The sequence below is a fragment of the Rhea pennata genome, chromosome 6 (genome assembly GCF_028389875.1).
Source record: "Rhea pennata isolate bPtePen1 chromosome 6, bPtePen1.pri, whole genome shotgun sequence".
Classification (NCBI taxonomy): Eukaryota; Metazoa; Chordata; class Aves; order Rheiformes; family Rheidae; genus Rhea; species Rhea pennata.
In genome coordinates this window covers 43,496,377-43,511,980 of record NC_084668.1, presented here as the reverse complement: position 1 = coordinate 43,511,980, position 15,604 = coordinate 43,496,377, and the positions used below count along the sequence as shown (strand labels likewise).

Below are 15,604 nucleotides of genomic sequence, written 5' to 3'. Positions count from 1 at the left end.
AGATGCAGGCTGTGCGAAGAGAAGACAGCATGCCACGTGCTCAAATGATGCAGATACCACTTCATTGCAGCCCAAAATGCCCAGTGAGCTCCCAAGCGAGCCAACCTCTGTCTCACCAGTGGGATAATCTATCTGCAGGCTGGGCACTGTCAGCTAGACCCAAAGCCACCTCAGGCTCCATAGGCTGGAGAGCTGCCTGGGGTGTCTAACTTGCTGCTCCAAATTCAGCCACAGACATCATCTTTTAGGTCAGCCTGGCTGCCACCTAAGCTGGGAATTAAATCTGCACTCTGAATTTGCCCAGGGGGATAATATGATATCCCAGGTAGGAAGGTATCAAGTGGAGGAGGAAGGACTGAGAAACTATCATCAAGCCAGGCACAGAAAGCTTCACCCAAGCCTCTCCTGCATTCATCCTTGTTTGCTCTGTGACTTGGGATGTACTGGGGACATCTCTAATGATGTCCATGTCGCAGGGTCTGTGGCAAGTGCCCTCCTGCCTGGCTCACTTTCCTCTGGACGTAAAGGCACTCTCTCATCTTAACGCCTTCCGATCTGGCGCAGAGCAGGAATGCAATGCAATGCTGTGTGCAGTGCTAGGAGGCTTTGGGAACGGGAAACCCTGCTCCCAGCACAGCGGGCAGTAATCTCCTTACAAAACGCAGGGCCTCCGGGCTCCAAGAGAGCCTGTCCCCTCCCCGTTCTAGCCTCGGAGTTAGTAACTCCACACACTGGCTTCGCACATGCTCAATAGTGGAGCACAAATGAATCTCATGAGCCATGTGAGTGGTTATTAAGTTTGGGGAAATCAGCAAGAGGGAAAGTCAGGGCATACCCATGCTGCAGCCTGGGGCTCTGCATAACCCATGAGTCCCTGGTCTCAGCAAGCTCAGCTCCCACCCAAGTGCCTTGCTTGACATCAGGATTTATCTTTCCAGGCAGAAGATGACCCCTTCCAAAGGAGGAAACTGAGACATCAACCTCACTCCACCTAATGGACCAGGGCTAGACTTCGTGTTTTATTGTTTTCATCTCAGGGTTGAGGAATGATTCTACATTTGCTGATACACAACCTCTGTGCCTTAGGGGTCACTAACAGAGGAAAGGGGGGACACCAGCTACCGACACCACCTCCCTGGGGATAGGTAAGAGAGGGGGCTGTTGGAGGGAGTGGGGAGCTCCTGTCCTGGGACCCTCACACAGGAGGGAGCTGATGACCCCAAGCTGACAAGAAACCCTGGATTTAGAAAGATGCCTGGCAGCAGCTCCCTCTTGGAGACCAGGCTTGCAATGCGAATCAGTCCTGCAATGCCCTAATAAAACACACTGTGGCTGGAGCAACCACCAGTATGTTTCCTCTGCTGTCAAAGCCTGAATTACACCTCAGGGGCACTGGCTTATACTGGGGAGGGAGGGAAAGAAAAGGGGGCACATGATGTCTGAACCCTTTCTAAAAATCCTGTGGAGGCTGGGGCTCACCCTGCTCTGGGGCTAGGGCAAGGTCTTGCTTCTCAAGGAGGAGCTCCAAGGCACTTAGGAACAGCTGAGTAACCAGTAACTCAATTTCTAGGACGAGAGCAAAGATCAGAGCTGTGCCAGAGGAGAGGGGCAAAAACCTGCAGGCAATGTCTGCTATTGCAGCTTTACTCTAGGTTCTGGAGCACCACTGCTTTATACTGGAAGAGCACACCCTGCTTTGGAGATGTCTGAGGATCAAGGGGAGTGAGGGCTGGAAAAGAGACTAGACAGTCCAGACAACTGCTCAAGAGAGGGGTAAACTGTGTGGCTGTGCTGCTGGCTACGATTGACTGGCAATGCGTATCCTGAAAAGCAAGATCTGCCAAACCACCCAGAAAGACTTCTCGGATCAGGGCATTTCTTCCAAAAGCAGTGAGCCTCCACTGTCCTAGCTCTGAGGCTGAGCCTAGGGTCTCTTAGTCAGCACTCCCTCTGAGTCTGCATTTCCCCAAGATACTGACTCTGGCCCTTCTGGAGAACGTCTGGGGGCCAGAGGGGAAAGAATATGCTGAAAAGATGCATTCCCATCAGGAATGGCCCTGGGGAGCTGGCTTAGAATAAGACAAGTAGTTGTTTCACCTCACCGAGAAGCATAACGCACATGGGCAACCCACCTGCAAGCCCTGCTCCATCCCAACAGGAATGAACAAACCTCAGAGCCTTATACTGTGACATCCAAGAGGAATGGAGACCAAGTTTGGGATGGAGATCAGAAGGCAGCCTTGGTTCTGCACACTCACTTCAAGCAGCACAAGCTGAAGCAGGAGAGATGGCATCCCTGCCTGCTGCAGGCGAAGGCAGTGGCAACGTAAGGGTATCTGTCTCATGGACTCCATATTGGGCATGGGAATATGCCTGGACAGTGGGGATTTGGGGATCAGAGATGTCAGGAATCAAAGACAAAGCAAGTTTAGAGCAGGAGAGTAGAGGACCTCTGGGCTGCCTTGCTACCCTAACATCCTCTCCTCACCCTCCTGCCAGACCAAGTATATGCATAAATGAGTGCAGGTCGCCTCCTTCCTCCATCAGGGACGACCCTGGTAATCCCCACCCAGGCAGATGCAGCAGAAAGCAAGCGCGCAGTTCCCATGTTGGCAGGGAAGAAAAAAAAATCTTTTGGCACTCTTTGTATTTCCTGATCTCTCATTGCTACCTGTTTAATAACTAAAGACTATTGCCAGCCAGAACAAATACAGAGTCCCCTAATCCAACACTGTCAGCCATATCAGCCGTCTGGGACCAGCCAGCAGCAACAACTAGCTAAAACCTTGTGCATCAGACTGCGAATCAGACACAACCTGCTTCCTTGGGAGAAATACCTTCACACTTCGCTTCCCTGGCTGGGAACGTCACGTGGCTGTAAGGACAGCAGACAGGTCTCAAGCCAACGTCCACAGCACTATCGCAGTAACCACGCACTGCGTGCTTATCGGGGGTTATCAAAAAGGTGAAGTTTATCCAAAAGTCAATAGGCGCCAACTCAATTAAGTTATAGACTAACTAGAAGAGCAGGAAAAAAAGAAAAAAAACTTGTTTAACAACAGCATTTACTGGAGGGGAGACAGGTGGCTTACTTAAGAATTATAAAATCATAGATAGCTTTAAGGGCCGTTGGGCTGACACAGAAAATAATAACTCAAAGATTTATGTCAACAGCAATGCTGTGAAGAATGTCGGGATGATAACACAAGAATTGCAAGCTGTGGAGCATATTTCCAGGTGCCCTTGCTGCTGTTTGCATCCCAGCCTGTTCCTGTGTACAAGGAGCTGCCCATAAACTGCAGACAAGGGCAATGCTTTTGCTCAGGGAAGCAGTCACAGGAAAAGACGAATCTTCAAAGCCCTTGGCCTGAGAGGAAGAAATGAGCAGATCAAGCTTAGGAATAAAATAAAAATATAATAAAGCTCAGTAATGACTAATTTCCTTGTAAAAAGAGCTTAGACACAATGCCAAAAAAAGCAATTTAAAAATTCCACAAAAGCACCCTTTTTAACTTAAGACTACCAGACACAAGATGTTCCAGGCCAGATGTTGCTTACTGAGAAAGTGGTCGGCACTGGAGATGCTCCTGCCAAACGGCATTTCTGGTCAAAGCTGAGAGCACAGCTCATCCCAAGAGCATTGCTCGATAAACAACGCTGTAACCTGCAGGGCTCTAGCCCCAGCTGCCAAGCTCGGTTCCTACCTGCTGCTTGGGAAAAATAAAAAAAAAAAATGGATCCCTGCTGCTCCCAACTCCTTCCTCAGCCCAGATCGACTGCTGGGAGGATGAGCGAAAGCCTTCACACCTCCAGCCCTCAGGAATGGTCCTCTAACACCAAACAGGTTTATTAATTGCATATATGCCTAAAATCCTTTGTTCATTATGTTTATTCCTTTGCAGTCTCCGTGTGCCCAGGAAAGAATGGAAACCAAACTGAGAAACAGAACATATGCTGATATCTAAATACACCCGAAGAGTAACGAGTGCAGATGCAAACCCAGGCAAACACATGGGGCACCAGGAAGGGAAATCCACTCATTTTGCCACTAACCTCCCATCCCACTCCGAAGGCGACCTCGCTCTCAGCAAACAGGAAAAAAAAATAATAATAATAAAATAAAAAAGAGAGAATGCAATCTTGCATCCTGTATCTAAACACAACAAGTTTTCAGTTTAACAGTTTAACAAAGGCTTTTTGCTCTTTATTAGGATTTAATAACAGAGCTGAGCTTTTGTGTGTGTGTCGGGGTTGGGGGGGGCAGACTTACCAGAGTCCAAACAATTTAATCCTCAGTCTAAATCTGTGTGAGTATCATATCAAGTGTGTTAGCCACAGGAATTTCCCAGAAATCTTTAGTAAGTCATCTTAGAGTCTTAGAGTCATCAATCTATGTGCTCTTAAGGTTTCTCTACCATAGTGTCCTTGCAGCTGTGCTCTTTGGCTGCTTCCAGAAAACACTATACATTTTTGCCTTCTGCTCTCCCAAGCCTATTCCACCTTTCCCAATGCTTTGCACTCTCTGCTTTCACATTTCTCCTAATGGCTTTGAATCCACATTAATGCAGCCTCGGAAGTCCTTATTAGCTGTATAAATGTCCAAACCATTTTTTAAATCTTGTTCAGCTCCATGTTTCAATTACATCTTTGTACGTTAATCAAGTACTATACTAAAAGCCAAAAACACACATGCACTGTGCTACTACACACATTCCTCTACCCACAGAGTCAGGGGCTGGGACTTTCTCCCACTCCTTGATATTCAGGGGATTTGGATCTAGCCAACACCTTTGCGGAGGCTGATATTTTCCATGCCATCATCCAACTTCCTGCAACTCCTCTGAGCACCAGCTCTCCGTAAGACCTGGCCCACCTTCCCAGAGGGTGGCTGCATCCCTGCTGCTGCTGGCTGCCGTGGATTGAAGAATCCCAGGAAAAGCCACGAGGCGCACACACACACTTGGGTACCCAAAGGAAGACTAAATCAGCTTGGTGAATCTGTGGATGATGAACACAAACCGGTGAGAGGTCCCCACACTCCCCCAATCCAGAGAGAAGAGATCAAGCTACAAGGTTGTAGCTACAAGGTTGAAACAGAGCCCAGCAAAAGCTCCCCGTTCCTCACAGAAGATGCTGTCTCTGAACAACCTCCTAAGCTGTATGCACAGTCAGAGATGCACAGAAAGCTCTTGGAAACTGCTCCTCTCCAGTACATTCTCAAACGTCGTCAGATATGCTAGAAGATCATTAAAATGCTTTATTAATCCCATACCTCTGAGCTGCTGATATACATCCGATATTTAATCCCTGATGTCTCCTTTAAAGCTTTGAACTCTCTACTGAAATGCCAGAATTAATTCTTTTCTTGGTAAACTACTAAACTTCTGGAAAAGACAGAGTATGCTTGCTGGGACTGTTGTTTCAGAGCTTGGACTATCATCTGTAGCAATTGCCATAAACTAGATCAGTGCAGGAGAGATATGTACTGCGTACAAAGGAATGCAGCAGCTGGGGGAAACAAAGCAGGAGAAACGAGGCGTAGGCAAGCCTTTGCTAGCAACGCTTCACAGCAGCCCCTGACAGCCCCACACCTAATGGCCAAGTAGCCTCCTAGGCTCCCTCCCTCGTTCATCTCAGGTTCAATAGTAGGTGATGGATAAAACCTACCCTGTAAGTCCCCACTAATGCTTCTCCATGCAGCTGATAAGCCCTTGTCTCATGCATGCAAGGCATGGCAAGCTCTTGGATCTCCAAGCTCCCTTCTGCTACTCTGCATCATGTCAAACCCTCAAAGAATTCTCTGCATGATTCAGATCATTGTCCTCTACCACCTCCATCTACCACCACTGGGACTTTCTTTGTGCACATGCACCCCCAAAAAAAATCCAAAGCAGAAGTGGCAACTGCTTTAACTTCTCTCAACTCTCTTCCACTGAGAGATGTTGCCTCATGCAAAGTAGCCTCAAACTTGGGGCATTTTTCAAGGTGAGACGCAGGGAAAACATTCTAAATCTTGCAGTTAGAACACAGCAAGGTCACCCGTGGCTGCTTGCAGGGTGTCAGGGGTACACAAGGAGATTCTTCTTCCTCTGCTTTCCAGACTTGGAACAACTACTCCTCATTGAGCCCAATTCCTCTGTACCTCTCTTCTAAACTCAAAGAGTGGCTCCAGCCCCACTCTGAGGACCATATCGGAATAGGGCTCCTCTCAGACCTCCCTGAGACGAAGAATCTCTCAGATACTAGAGAGCTGGTAGAAAGAGAACCAACAGGAGCAGACGCCTGCTTACTGCAGCCACTGGTGGGTGGAGGGCTTGTAGGTGGTAGGACCAAGGACAAGATTCCCCCTGAGCCAGGGGAAGAAACATGAGAACTTTAGCACTGGAAAGACGCACCATAGAGAGTCACACGTTAGCAGAGACCATTTGTCTCCCCAAACAGCTGGGTAGGGAGAACCTTTCACTATCCTCTATTCAATGCTCTGGAAGGAGATGATTTCCAGTGGAGGGAAACGTAAAGCAAGACATCAAATCAGAGCAAGATCCAGCAAGTCGAATGGAGAAGTTGGTAAATTAGCAGAACTGCATGTATGCAAGGATGAAATGTCTTGGGTTCCCATAAAAGAACTTTCACCTGCCTCTGTGCCAGCCCTAGACTTGCTCAAAAAGCTGTGCCAACAAGACACAGTCTCACCAGAGGACACATCAGCCAGTGAATTCAGCATCCCAGGACATGACGGGGATGAGAATAGCTCTTCTAAGGTGTTCCTCACCATCCTAAACAGCAAAATCTAAGGCCAGACCTCAGCTCCACCATGTTTTCCCAGGCACCCCACAGGTGTTCATGGGAGGCTGGTCTGCAACCTGTGGCAGCCCTGTTGCCTTTGCACTAGGGTCCTCTGCATCCTCTTAGGGCTCAGAGCTAATGGGCATATGCACTTGCAGATCAGCCCTCACCCTCTGGGCTTGCTCCCTGCTCCATACTAACCACATACACTCTTGCCTCCTTAAAAAGAAGTGGTGATGTCCTCCTATAAGGGAAAAGACTATTTTTACTTTCTAGAAGCACAATTCTTTGTTTTTAACCTTGCAATGATGCTTGAGACAGATATATTAACAAGCAATGCCACAACAGTCTGCTATTCAAAGCAGAGTCCCCACTTCTCCCAGGATTTAATACCGCATGCACAGTATCTTCTAGTAGCCACAGGAAAAGTCAGCCTTGTTCTCTGTTTACCTGTGGAGATGCACCAGCAGGGAGTTCCCAGGTGCTCACAGCTACATGAGGCACAAGAGAAACTGGGGCAGAGCTCACCTTGCCCACAGAGAAACCTGAAATCCAGTCTGAGCTTGGGACAAAAGATACTTTGGAGAGACTGAGCCCAGATATGAGGCTGCAAAATCACAGAGATGACTGGGATCACGGCTTGAGATGTTCACTTGCCTCCAGGGAAGCAAAAGGAAAACTCCTGCCTGGGTAAGAAACTGCTGTGCAGGACCAAGCAGCATCATTTCCTTTTTTCCCTTTTCTTTTTTTTTCCCCCTTTTAAACAAGTTTCCAGCCCCGAAGCGTCCTATGACTGGTGCCATGCCCCAGCTTGCAAGCAGGCTCCTCTTGTACACTCAGCCTAGGCACAATCTATGCTCAGGGCTGCTCTCTGCAACCTAGCATGCTGCAGTGCAAAGAGGAGTGTGAAATCAAAGTATGACAGCAGGGGAAAGAGTCTCTCCTACTGCTTCATTACCCACTAGATCTTTGTCCTCAGGCTAACAGGGACCAAGAGCCACCCCTTGCCCCTCAAGCTGGCCAGCAGAGCAGAGCCCAACATTTAGGTACCCACTGACTGCAAGCTCCTGCAAAATGTTGCTGCTGTTTCTGCCTCTCTTCCTTTGCCGTGTATTTCTGCATGCTCACAACACCCTTAGACGTCCACTGAGAAGATGCAAGGGACTGCAGCAATTCTGGCATTATGTGGATGCAACAGCTCAGGGCCCGACCACTGGCACTGTCCCTCATCCCCAGGGACAGAGCAAATAGGCTGTGCTGTCCCTGTCCAAACCCACCCTGCCAAAAGGCCCTTGTGCAGTCGCCGCTCTGCCTAATTCCAGCCATCCAAAGAAAAGCAAGAGGCAGCTATTCTTAGCCTCTGCGTCCCAGCGGGGAAGTGACAGCCTGCTCAGAGCTTCAGTTCTGCTCCCTCCTCCACAGGATGAGCAGAAGGAAGCTTTATTTGCAGGCCAGCAACCACAATGGACCAGAGCCCACGCACAGGAGCAATGGGGCATCCAGCTTTGCTGGAGAGAGATGTCCACGGGTTTGGCCCCTTCCAGCTTCCTGCAGCCTACGCCTCACATGCAGGCAGGAGCAGCTCTCCCTGCCCACCCATTCCTGAGGCAGCCTGGTGTCCAAAATAAGGCTTTGCAAACAGAAATTTTGCCAGCTGTTAAGAAGATGAAGTGCTCACAAAGTTGCCCAAGCACAGCATCTCCAGTTGTGTCACTCCATCCCAAAGGCCACAGCAGTCCAACAACACTTTTAAAGCTGAGAGATGCCCAAAGGAGCCAGGTGGTGCATATGCTTAGCACTCTTAGAGGCAGGTCAAACTCCACAGCCCTTCATATCAGCTCCAAAACAGGAAGCAGCCCCCTCCTTGCTTCCTGTAACACAAAAAGCACTTCACTTCCAATGCCAGTCTGAGAAGTTCTCCCCAAGCTAAATCATCATCTGCTAGTGCTGCGTATGGTATGTCCCCTACAGCGCTTCTCCTAAGTGGTAGAAAAACTTCTTAAAATAATGTTTGTGAAAGCTCAGATCCACCTGTCAAAAATCCCTGAGCACTGATGCCAGAGCAGTTATGTCACACTTCATAAATCTCTCTGCATGACACCTGTTTGATCTTTGACAGCACGTGTTTGCTAAGAATCCAAACCATTAAAACCGACAAGCCACCGAGGATGGAAATAAAATCAAGCACAAGCCTTTACACTCATAGAAAAAAGCTCGAACAACTGCTATATATAACTATGGGAGCAGGCAGCTCCACTTTCCAGGTGTGACTGCCCTGTCACAGCTAGGCCCTCTAATCATCGTTAGCTGAGACTTCAGGGTACCAACCCTCCCAAACCTAGGAAGAACACTGAAAAGCCCAATGCAATGGAAACTTAATGACATCAGGTCTCCTTACAGACTCAGAGATGTGGGCTATCCCCAGCACCAGTCAGGGTGGCCCCAGTTATGTCTGGAAATCCCAGGGGTGGAGATCCCTCATCTCTGGGGACCTGCCCCAGGGTTGCCTTCCTCTTGGGAAAGGAGATTTCCCCAATGCCTGACCCAAGCCTCCTTGTCCCAACCAAGGCCACTGCCTTGTGCATGCACACAGTCACCCACAGCCCTCCCACACATGCAGCAATCCCCACGTGCTCTCAGGACTGTACCTACCTCACCTTCTCTGCAGATGCCTCCCCCTTCACACATACCCCCAATCACCTGCTGGGCTACGTGCTCTAGGATCCTGGAGATCTGGCGACAAAAGCCAAGACAATCTCCAGACAGCTAAATGCCCAAATTTGCAAGGAAGGCAGATAAACGGAAAGGTTATCTCCACGCCAGGATAGCCTTCAGAACAAATATTCCCAGGGAGCCCATCACAAAGGACAGCTGGTAGAACAGGCCCTGCAGTCCTTGGACACTGAACCGAGAAAAAAAACTCTTTCAAATTCTTTAAAACCTGATTCGCAGCCTGCCTTTGGGACATGGCCAAGTCATCTGGGTGAAACGGGCACTTCCCTGCTTGTGGCTGAAACGGAGAGAGGAGAAGCTGGAGGCAGCAGTTCATGACCTGCTTTCCCTTGGCACAAGACGCTACAGGAGCAATATCCAAGAGCAATCAGTACGGACTTACAGGGGTTTTCATGGAGCAAACCCTACCTTCTCCCACAAGACATCATTATCTGCTCCTGGCCAGAGACAGCCCAATCTCTTGTAATATGCAGTGTCCAGGAGAACCGCGGCAGAAAATCTCTCACTCAATGCAGCCCTTTAAAAGAGGAAACTAGCTCATGCATTTGCATCCCTGCTAGCAGGTGTCACCAAGCAAAATGCGGTCCCTAAACGCCTAATCCCCCCGTTTCCCATGCTGAGGCTCAGCGATGCAACAGGAGGCAGACCCCAAATGCCCACATGGGCTCTTCGAATGGTGCGGGATGCACCTTTAGCTCACAAATCATCCTGGCAAACCCTGTATTGCCCAGGAGCACAGGCGCCGGATGGAGGGGGCGTGGGTGACTAGCCTCTTCAGCTCTGAATAACCACTATAAAACAGTTCCCGGCCTTCAGACTTGGTCTGCTGTTCTGGACAGTCTCCAGGAAATTAAAATAGCTGATTCAGGATTTCACATTGGAATAATTTACTCTCTCTGGAGACCTCTAAGAGGGACTTTGTTTTCGTAGTCCTTCAGGAGTCTTCACCACAGGCACCCATGCAACAGAAAGTAGGGTCATAAATCCAGCTCAGGCCATTTCTATTCTCCATATATTCCCAAACATGCTCTGGGAATTCTGGGCATCCCTGCTAACCTGTGAATGCCCAGGCCAGATTCATATGAAATCAGGCCAGTGTACGCTACCACCCCTGACTTCCCTGCTGTGTTCTGGGCTCTCGTGCAGAGAGGCAGAGGCGGATCAGGGGCCATGTGCTCTTTCCTGCTGTCATGTGCTCCAGGCTACAATCCCACTGCTGGAACGTGACCCCAGTAAGGCAGAGCGTGACATAGCCAAAAGCAGTACCAGGCTCTGCATGGCTGTATCTGAGCTATTCCTAGATGGTATAAAGACTTGCTCCTGTAAATAATCCACCAATTTCACAGCCCAGTGCATGCCTGTGACTTCCAGTTCATTTATAGTAGGGCAGCTACTTGCCAACATGCATCATGCATAACCTGGGACAGAGATGAAAGACAGGGGCATGAGCAACACCTCCTAGCTTGCTCTAGAGGCTGCAGTACATAACACAAACAGAAGCTAACTGGAACATCTCCCTGAAGAAAAGGCACCTTTGCCACTTTTTGGATCACTGGTGGGCTGGGGCAATTACAAAAGCTCAGCACCTTTCGCAAGCAGAGTGCAGGCGAGCCCAATCACTCTGAACACACTTCCACCGGGGTGCATTTTACCATTGACTACGACCATCAAGTGCCAAGATTATTGCTAATGAACCAAGAGATGCCCAAGCTCACTACACGCTCTCCCACTTGACCCAGCAGAGCGAGCCCAGCCCCAGGACAAGGCCCCACTGGGAGGCAAAAGGGCACAGCAGCCCTGGGGCTGGATGCTCTCATGTCCTCCACTGTTCAAATATCACCCTAGTCCAGCTCAGGCATCTACATCATACAAGGGAGATTCTCCAGAAGCTCTCGGGCCACAAGCAGATCCAGGGTTTGCTTTGTCAGCCACAGCTCTCTCAGCCTGCCTTGCATTTGGTACACATCCACAGATGCTGGCTGTGGCTGGAAAGGGTGGAGGGCTTTAAACCAGGCTGGCAGCTGGGAGGAAGTTTCCCCAGGAGGACAGGTAAAGTTCACCTCACAGACAGGCTGCTCATGCACTCAGGCAGTGGGAGAATGGCCCACGTCCCCCCACAGCAAAAGCAATACTGGAAAGCTGAGTCGGTGCTGAACTCTGCCATCCATCTCGAGGGTATAAGTGGCTTGAGAGCTGGAACAATCATTCTCCAAGCTCTAAAGACAGGGGAAAGCCCATAAGCGGCATGGGAAGTGTTGCATCCCTGGGGCACATGCCTGAGGCTTTCTAGAGCATGCAGTGCTTCCAAGGACACTCAGCCACAGACAGGACTTCATTAGACAGGGCAGAAACCACTAACAGAGCACAACCACTTCAAGGCAACATCCCCCAGTCTTTCACATGTTCTGCATGGGTCTGACCAGCCCCAGGGCTGGCTCTCATTACAGCAGGTCCCCAAAGCATGCTTCCCTCAGGGGCACCAATTCAGGGTCCTCTCTCAAGCACTTCCTGGCATAGCACTTCTCCAGGATCCTTCCCTGGCATCCCATTGATAGGACAGGATGCACAAGAGCCCAGTCCTGCTAATCTCTGGGTCTGTAACAGAAGTAGCTATTTCTACACAGTGGGGAGCAGGGGGGAAACCACTATCCCTCTTTACCCTTCACTTTGGAAAGTGCTACACGCAGACGGGAGGCACACTGGCACATTTCACCTGGGTGGGAGTGGAACCCATGCCTAGCTGGCCGCGGGGCAGATTTTGCAGTCACTTCTCCTGGGAAGCAGCACACCTCTCAGGCCAGCATGAGAAGGAGGGAGGAGGAACAAAACTGGTGCTCCCTGCCTCCAAGCACAGCAGGAGGGACCTCGCCACGCCACAGCACCCCACAGCCACTGTGTCCCACTCACATTACCTGGCTCCTGGAAAGCGGCGGGGACCAGCAGGACAAAGAGCCCGAGCAGCAGCCGCCGCAAGGGACACCTGCAAGAGAAGCAGAGACCAAGCGGTTACGCCTCCCCGCAGCTCCGGCACCTCCCAGCACCCTCGGGGCATCCCGAAGCGCCCTGCAACCCCCCCCCCCCCAGCCCCCCAACCGGGGTGCGTCCCAATTCCGGCAGCTCCGCTGCGAGCCCGGCCCCACGCATCCCAGTCCCGGCGCCTACGGGCCGACGAGACTGAGGCACAGCCCAGCAGCCCCTGAGTGCTCCCGGAGCTCCGCTTGCCCTTCGCCCCGGTGCTGCGGCCCCGGTGCTCCCCAGCCCTCCTCCACGGTGCTCCAGTCTCGGAGCTCGCCGTCCCGGTCCCTCCCGCGCCGCGCTGCCACCCCGCCGCTCACCGCGGGCGCATGGTGCCCGTCGGGTGCCGGGTGCGCGGCTCGGCTCGGCGCGGCGCGGCGCGGCGCGGCTCGACGGGGCGGGGCGGGGAGGCGGTGGCCCGCCCCGGGCAGGCGGGGGCGCGGCGGCGGCGGGCGGTGCAGCTCATCCTCCGCTGCCGGGGTTGCTGCCCGCCTGGTCTTGAAGGAGCGAGTGAATCAGGGAGAAGAACTCACCCTTCTGCCTCCTCTCCCTGTAAGCAAGCCCTGGAGGCACCGGCTGGCCTGGTTTTGCCCGGCAGGGAAGGGTGCTTGCGTGGGGAGCAAACCCAAACCCTCTCCACCCTGCTGCGCGCCTGGGGTCCGTGGAACCCCCCTGAGCCTTTCCCTGCCACCTTGGTTCCACCTGGCTGGCTGTGCACCTGGCCGTGGGCTTGACGGGACAGGAGGCCCTAGGGGACCCTGGGCACCCCTTGCTAGGGCTGTAGGGGTGCCAGACCTCAGGTGATTCAGCACACCTTGCCTCACCTTTCCAGGCAGGGAAATGCTTTTGAGCTGGTGCTACCTCCCAGCTTTCATCTCCCTCCAACTCTATCCTCCATCTAAGGCAGGATAATCCCTCTGAAACCTGCCACACCTTGCTTTGTCTTCTGCAGTGCTTTAGTGCCCCGCGGCAGCAAGTTTCTGAAATTCAAGCCCTGGAAACTTCCAGTGGATCTAGCAGTGATTCTGTGATGGTGGAGGCAGTGTTTAGTCTTAGCAGTTGCTTGCCTCTAGCAGAATAAACCATGGCATCCAGCTGCTCAGCTCCTAGCTTCCAGCGGTGAATGCTATTGCTGTGTGTCTATTAGCTATGTGTCTTTACACTGTGTCTTGTACGAGAGGGCCAAATGCAACAAGGCCCCTAGCATAGCCCTGGTCTAGAGGCAATATATAGACACCAAAGATGCCTTTTGTTTGGGCTCAGGATGCTTTTGCACAGCTGAAACTGTGAAATTTGCACTTTCCCAGATGGATGCCAGATGATGTACTTCCTTCTTTTGCAGGTGGCTTCCCTTCTTCCAGGTGGATGCTGATGTGCATTGCCTGAGTATCTAAATTGTTCAAAAGGCAACACGTGGCAGCCTGGACTCATTGCAAGGCCATTTCGCACACAGTTTTTCTGCGAGGTGAATGGGACACAGGAGCAGTCGCAGTGGCTCCAGGCTCGGGGAGTGCATAGCAAATGGGAAGAGAAACCTGGGGCAGGGACAATGCTCAGCAAAACCTTAAAAACAGAAAATAATTTTCTCAATAGTGGTGGTGTCTTCAAAGTGAGCCGGCCTTTTATGGGCGTAGTATGAACAGACGGGGTAAACGTTCTTGCAGAGTGCAAGGGGTTGCAGGGCAGCTTTGGAATTAGGGAAACGCAGCACTGCCCTTTCCTATCCTTATCAGCACAGCTTGGGCCCAGCACCTCCCCAGGTATAAATCACAGCAGGGCTACCCTCACCTACCACCTAGCCCTTCCCACACAATTAAGCGGGCAGCAGTTCAGTGAGAGCAAAGATGTTATCGCTGTGAGCTTGAGGCACTTGAGGCGAGTGCTGTGCTGACTTGTGCTCCTGAGTTCCTCCTTGCCTTGGCGCAGTTCCTGGCTCAGTCCAGCCCAGCCGCCCTCTGTGTGCCTCCTGCGCTGCGCCACGGGAAATGGCCCTGGACTCGCTGGGTTCTGGTGTTGCATGTTCTCAAGGGGAGGAATGGGACCACGTTTAACTGTGTGGCCCTCCTCCCTGCTCTGTGTCTGGCCTCGTAGCCTACACTGCTGGCATGGAGGCATCTTCCCTGTGCAGTGGACCTCCTCACAAAAAGTCTTGCTCCAGCCTCGTGGACACCAGACCAGTTTCCCATGCTAATAAAACGTCCTCCCACTGGGCTTTAAAGTTTTAAAGCCACAATGGACAAATAATGAGGCTCATCTTTCCCAAGCAAACACACACTACCCACCATGAGGGGTGTGGGGGGGTGGGAATGCTACTCTTTCAAAAGCCAACCAAATGGAAACCAGCAGTGCTCTCCTGGAGGCTCAGTTGCTTGCAGCCACAGTTTTCCAAGTTCCTTCCAAAAGGCCCTTCTGCCCTGCAGGCTTCAGGCTCCAGCAAAGTTTTAGCATTTTTGTCTCTGCATTTCAGTGCCCTGCACAAATTCCCCAGGGTCCCACTTTTCTCCTCCATGCCTGGCTCCCATCCTCTCCTTCCTTGCTGCATCCCAGGGCTGGTAGCCTCCTGCGTGCAGATGGGTGGCCTGGGGGCAGCTGGTGCCTGGTGAGGGACAGGCTGGGGGCGTGAGCGGCTGCCACAGTGCTTGCAGCCCCTTGTCACTGCCAGCCAGCAAGGGGACCAGCAAACCATGACTGCTGGCTCCCCCGAATGCCGGTTGCTTTTGTAGGGGGAAAGGGGGGTAAGCAGGCAAGCAGAGCAGCGGGAGCCCTAGACTTGAGGCCCAGGGGGAGCAGTGAGGGACAAGAAGACAAAGGACAATATTTGGCAAGCGGCCGGGCAGAAAAACAAAGGCCGTGAGCAGAAAACCACCCGATTGACGGGAGTCTCCTCTGCCTGTGCCGGTCATTAAGCCCTTGCCTTAGTCACGGCGTCTGTGACAGAGCCTGCCTTTGTAACCTGCCTCCTTGACGTGACATTTAGCCATACGAAAGCAACTTTTCCGGCGCTGCAAGCCCTCAGTGAAAATCCTGAAGGAGCTATTTGCCTTCTACCTAGTCGTGCATCATGGTAATC

At 51.7% G+C, this 15,604-nt stretch overlaps 1 protein-coding gene across 1 annotated transcript in view; it reads right to left on the bottom strand.

Moving 5' to 3' along the window:
• Positions 1-12,924, bottom strand: part of COL18A1 (collagen type XVIII alpha 1 chain) — a 65,142-nt gene extending 52,218 nt beyond the window's left edge. The window contains exons 1-2 of the mRNA XM_062579332.1: positions 12,855-12,924; positions 12,432-12,499 (exon numbers count right to left, since the gene is read on the bottom strand). Of these exons, the coding sequence (XP_062435316.1) occupies positions 12,432-12,499; positions 12,855-12,865 (79 nt within the window). The 5' untranslated portion in view covers positions 12,866-12,924. The remainder of the gene's footprint in view (positions 1-12,431; positions 12,500-12,854) is intronic.
• Between the last annotated feature and the right edge of the window lie 2,680 nt (positions 12,925-15,604).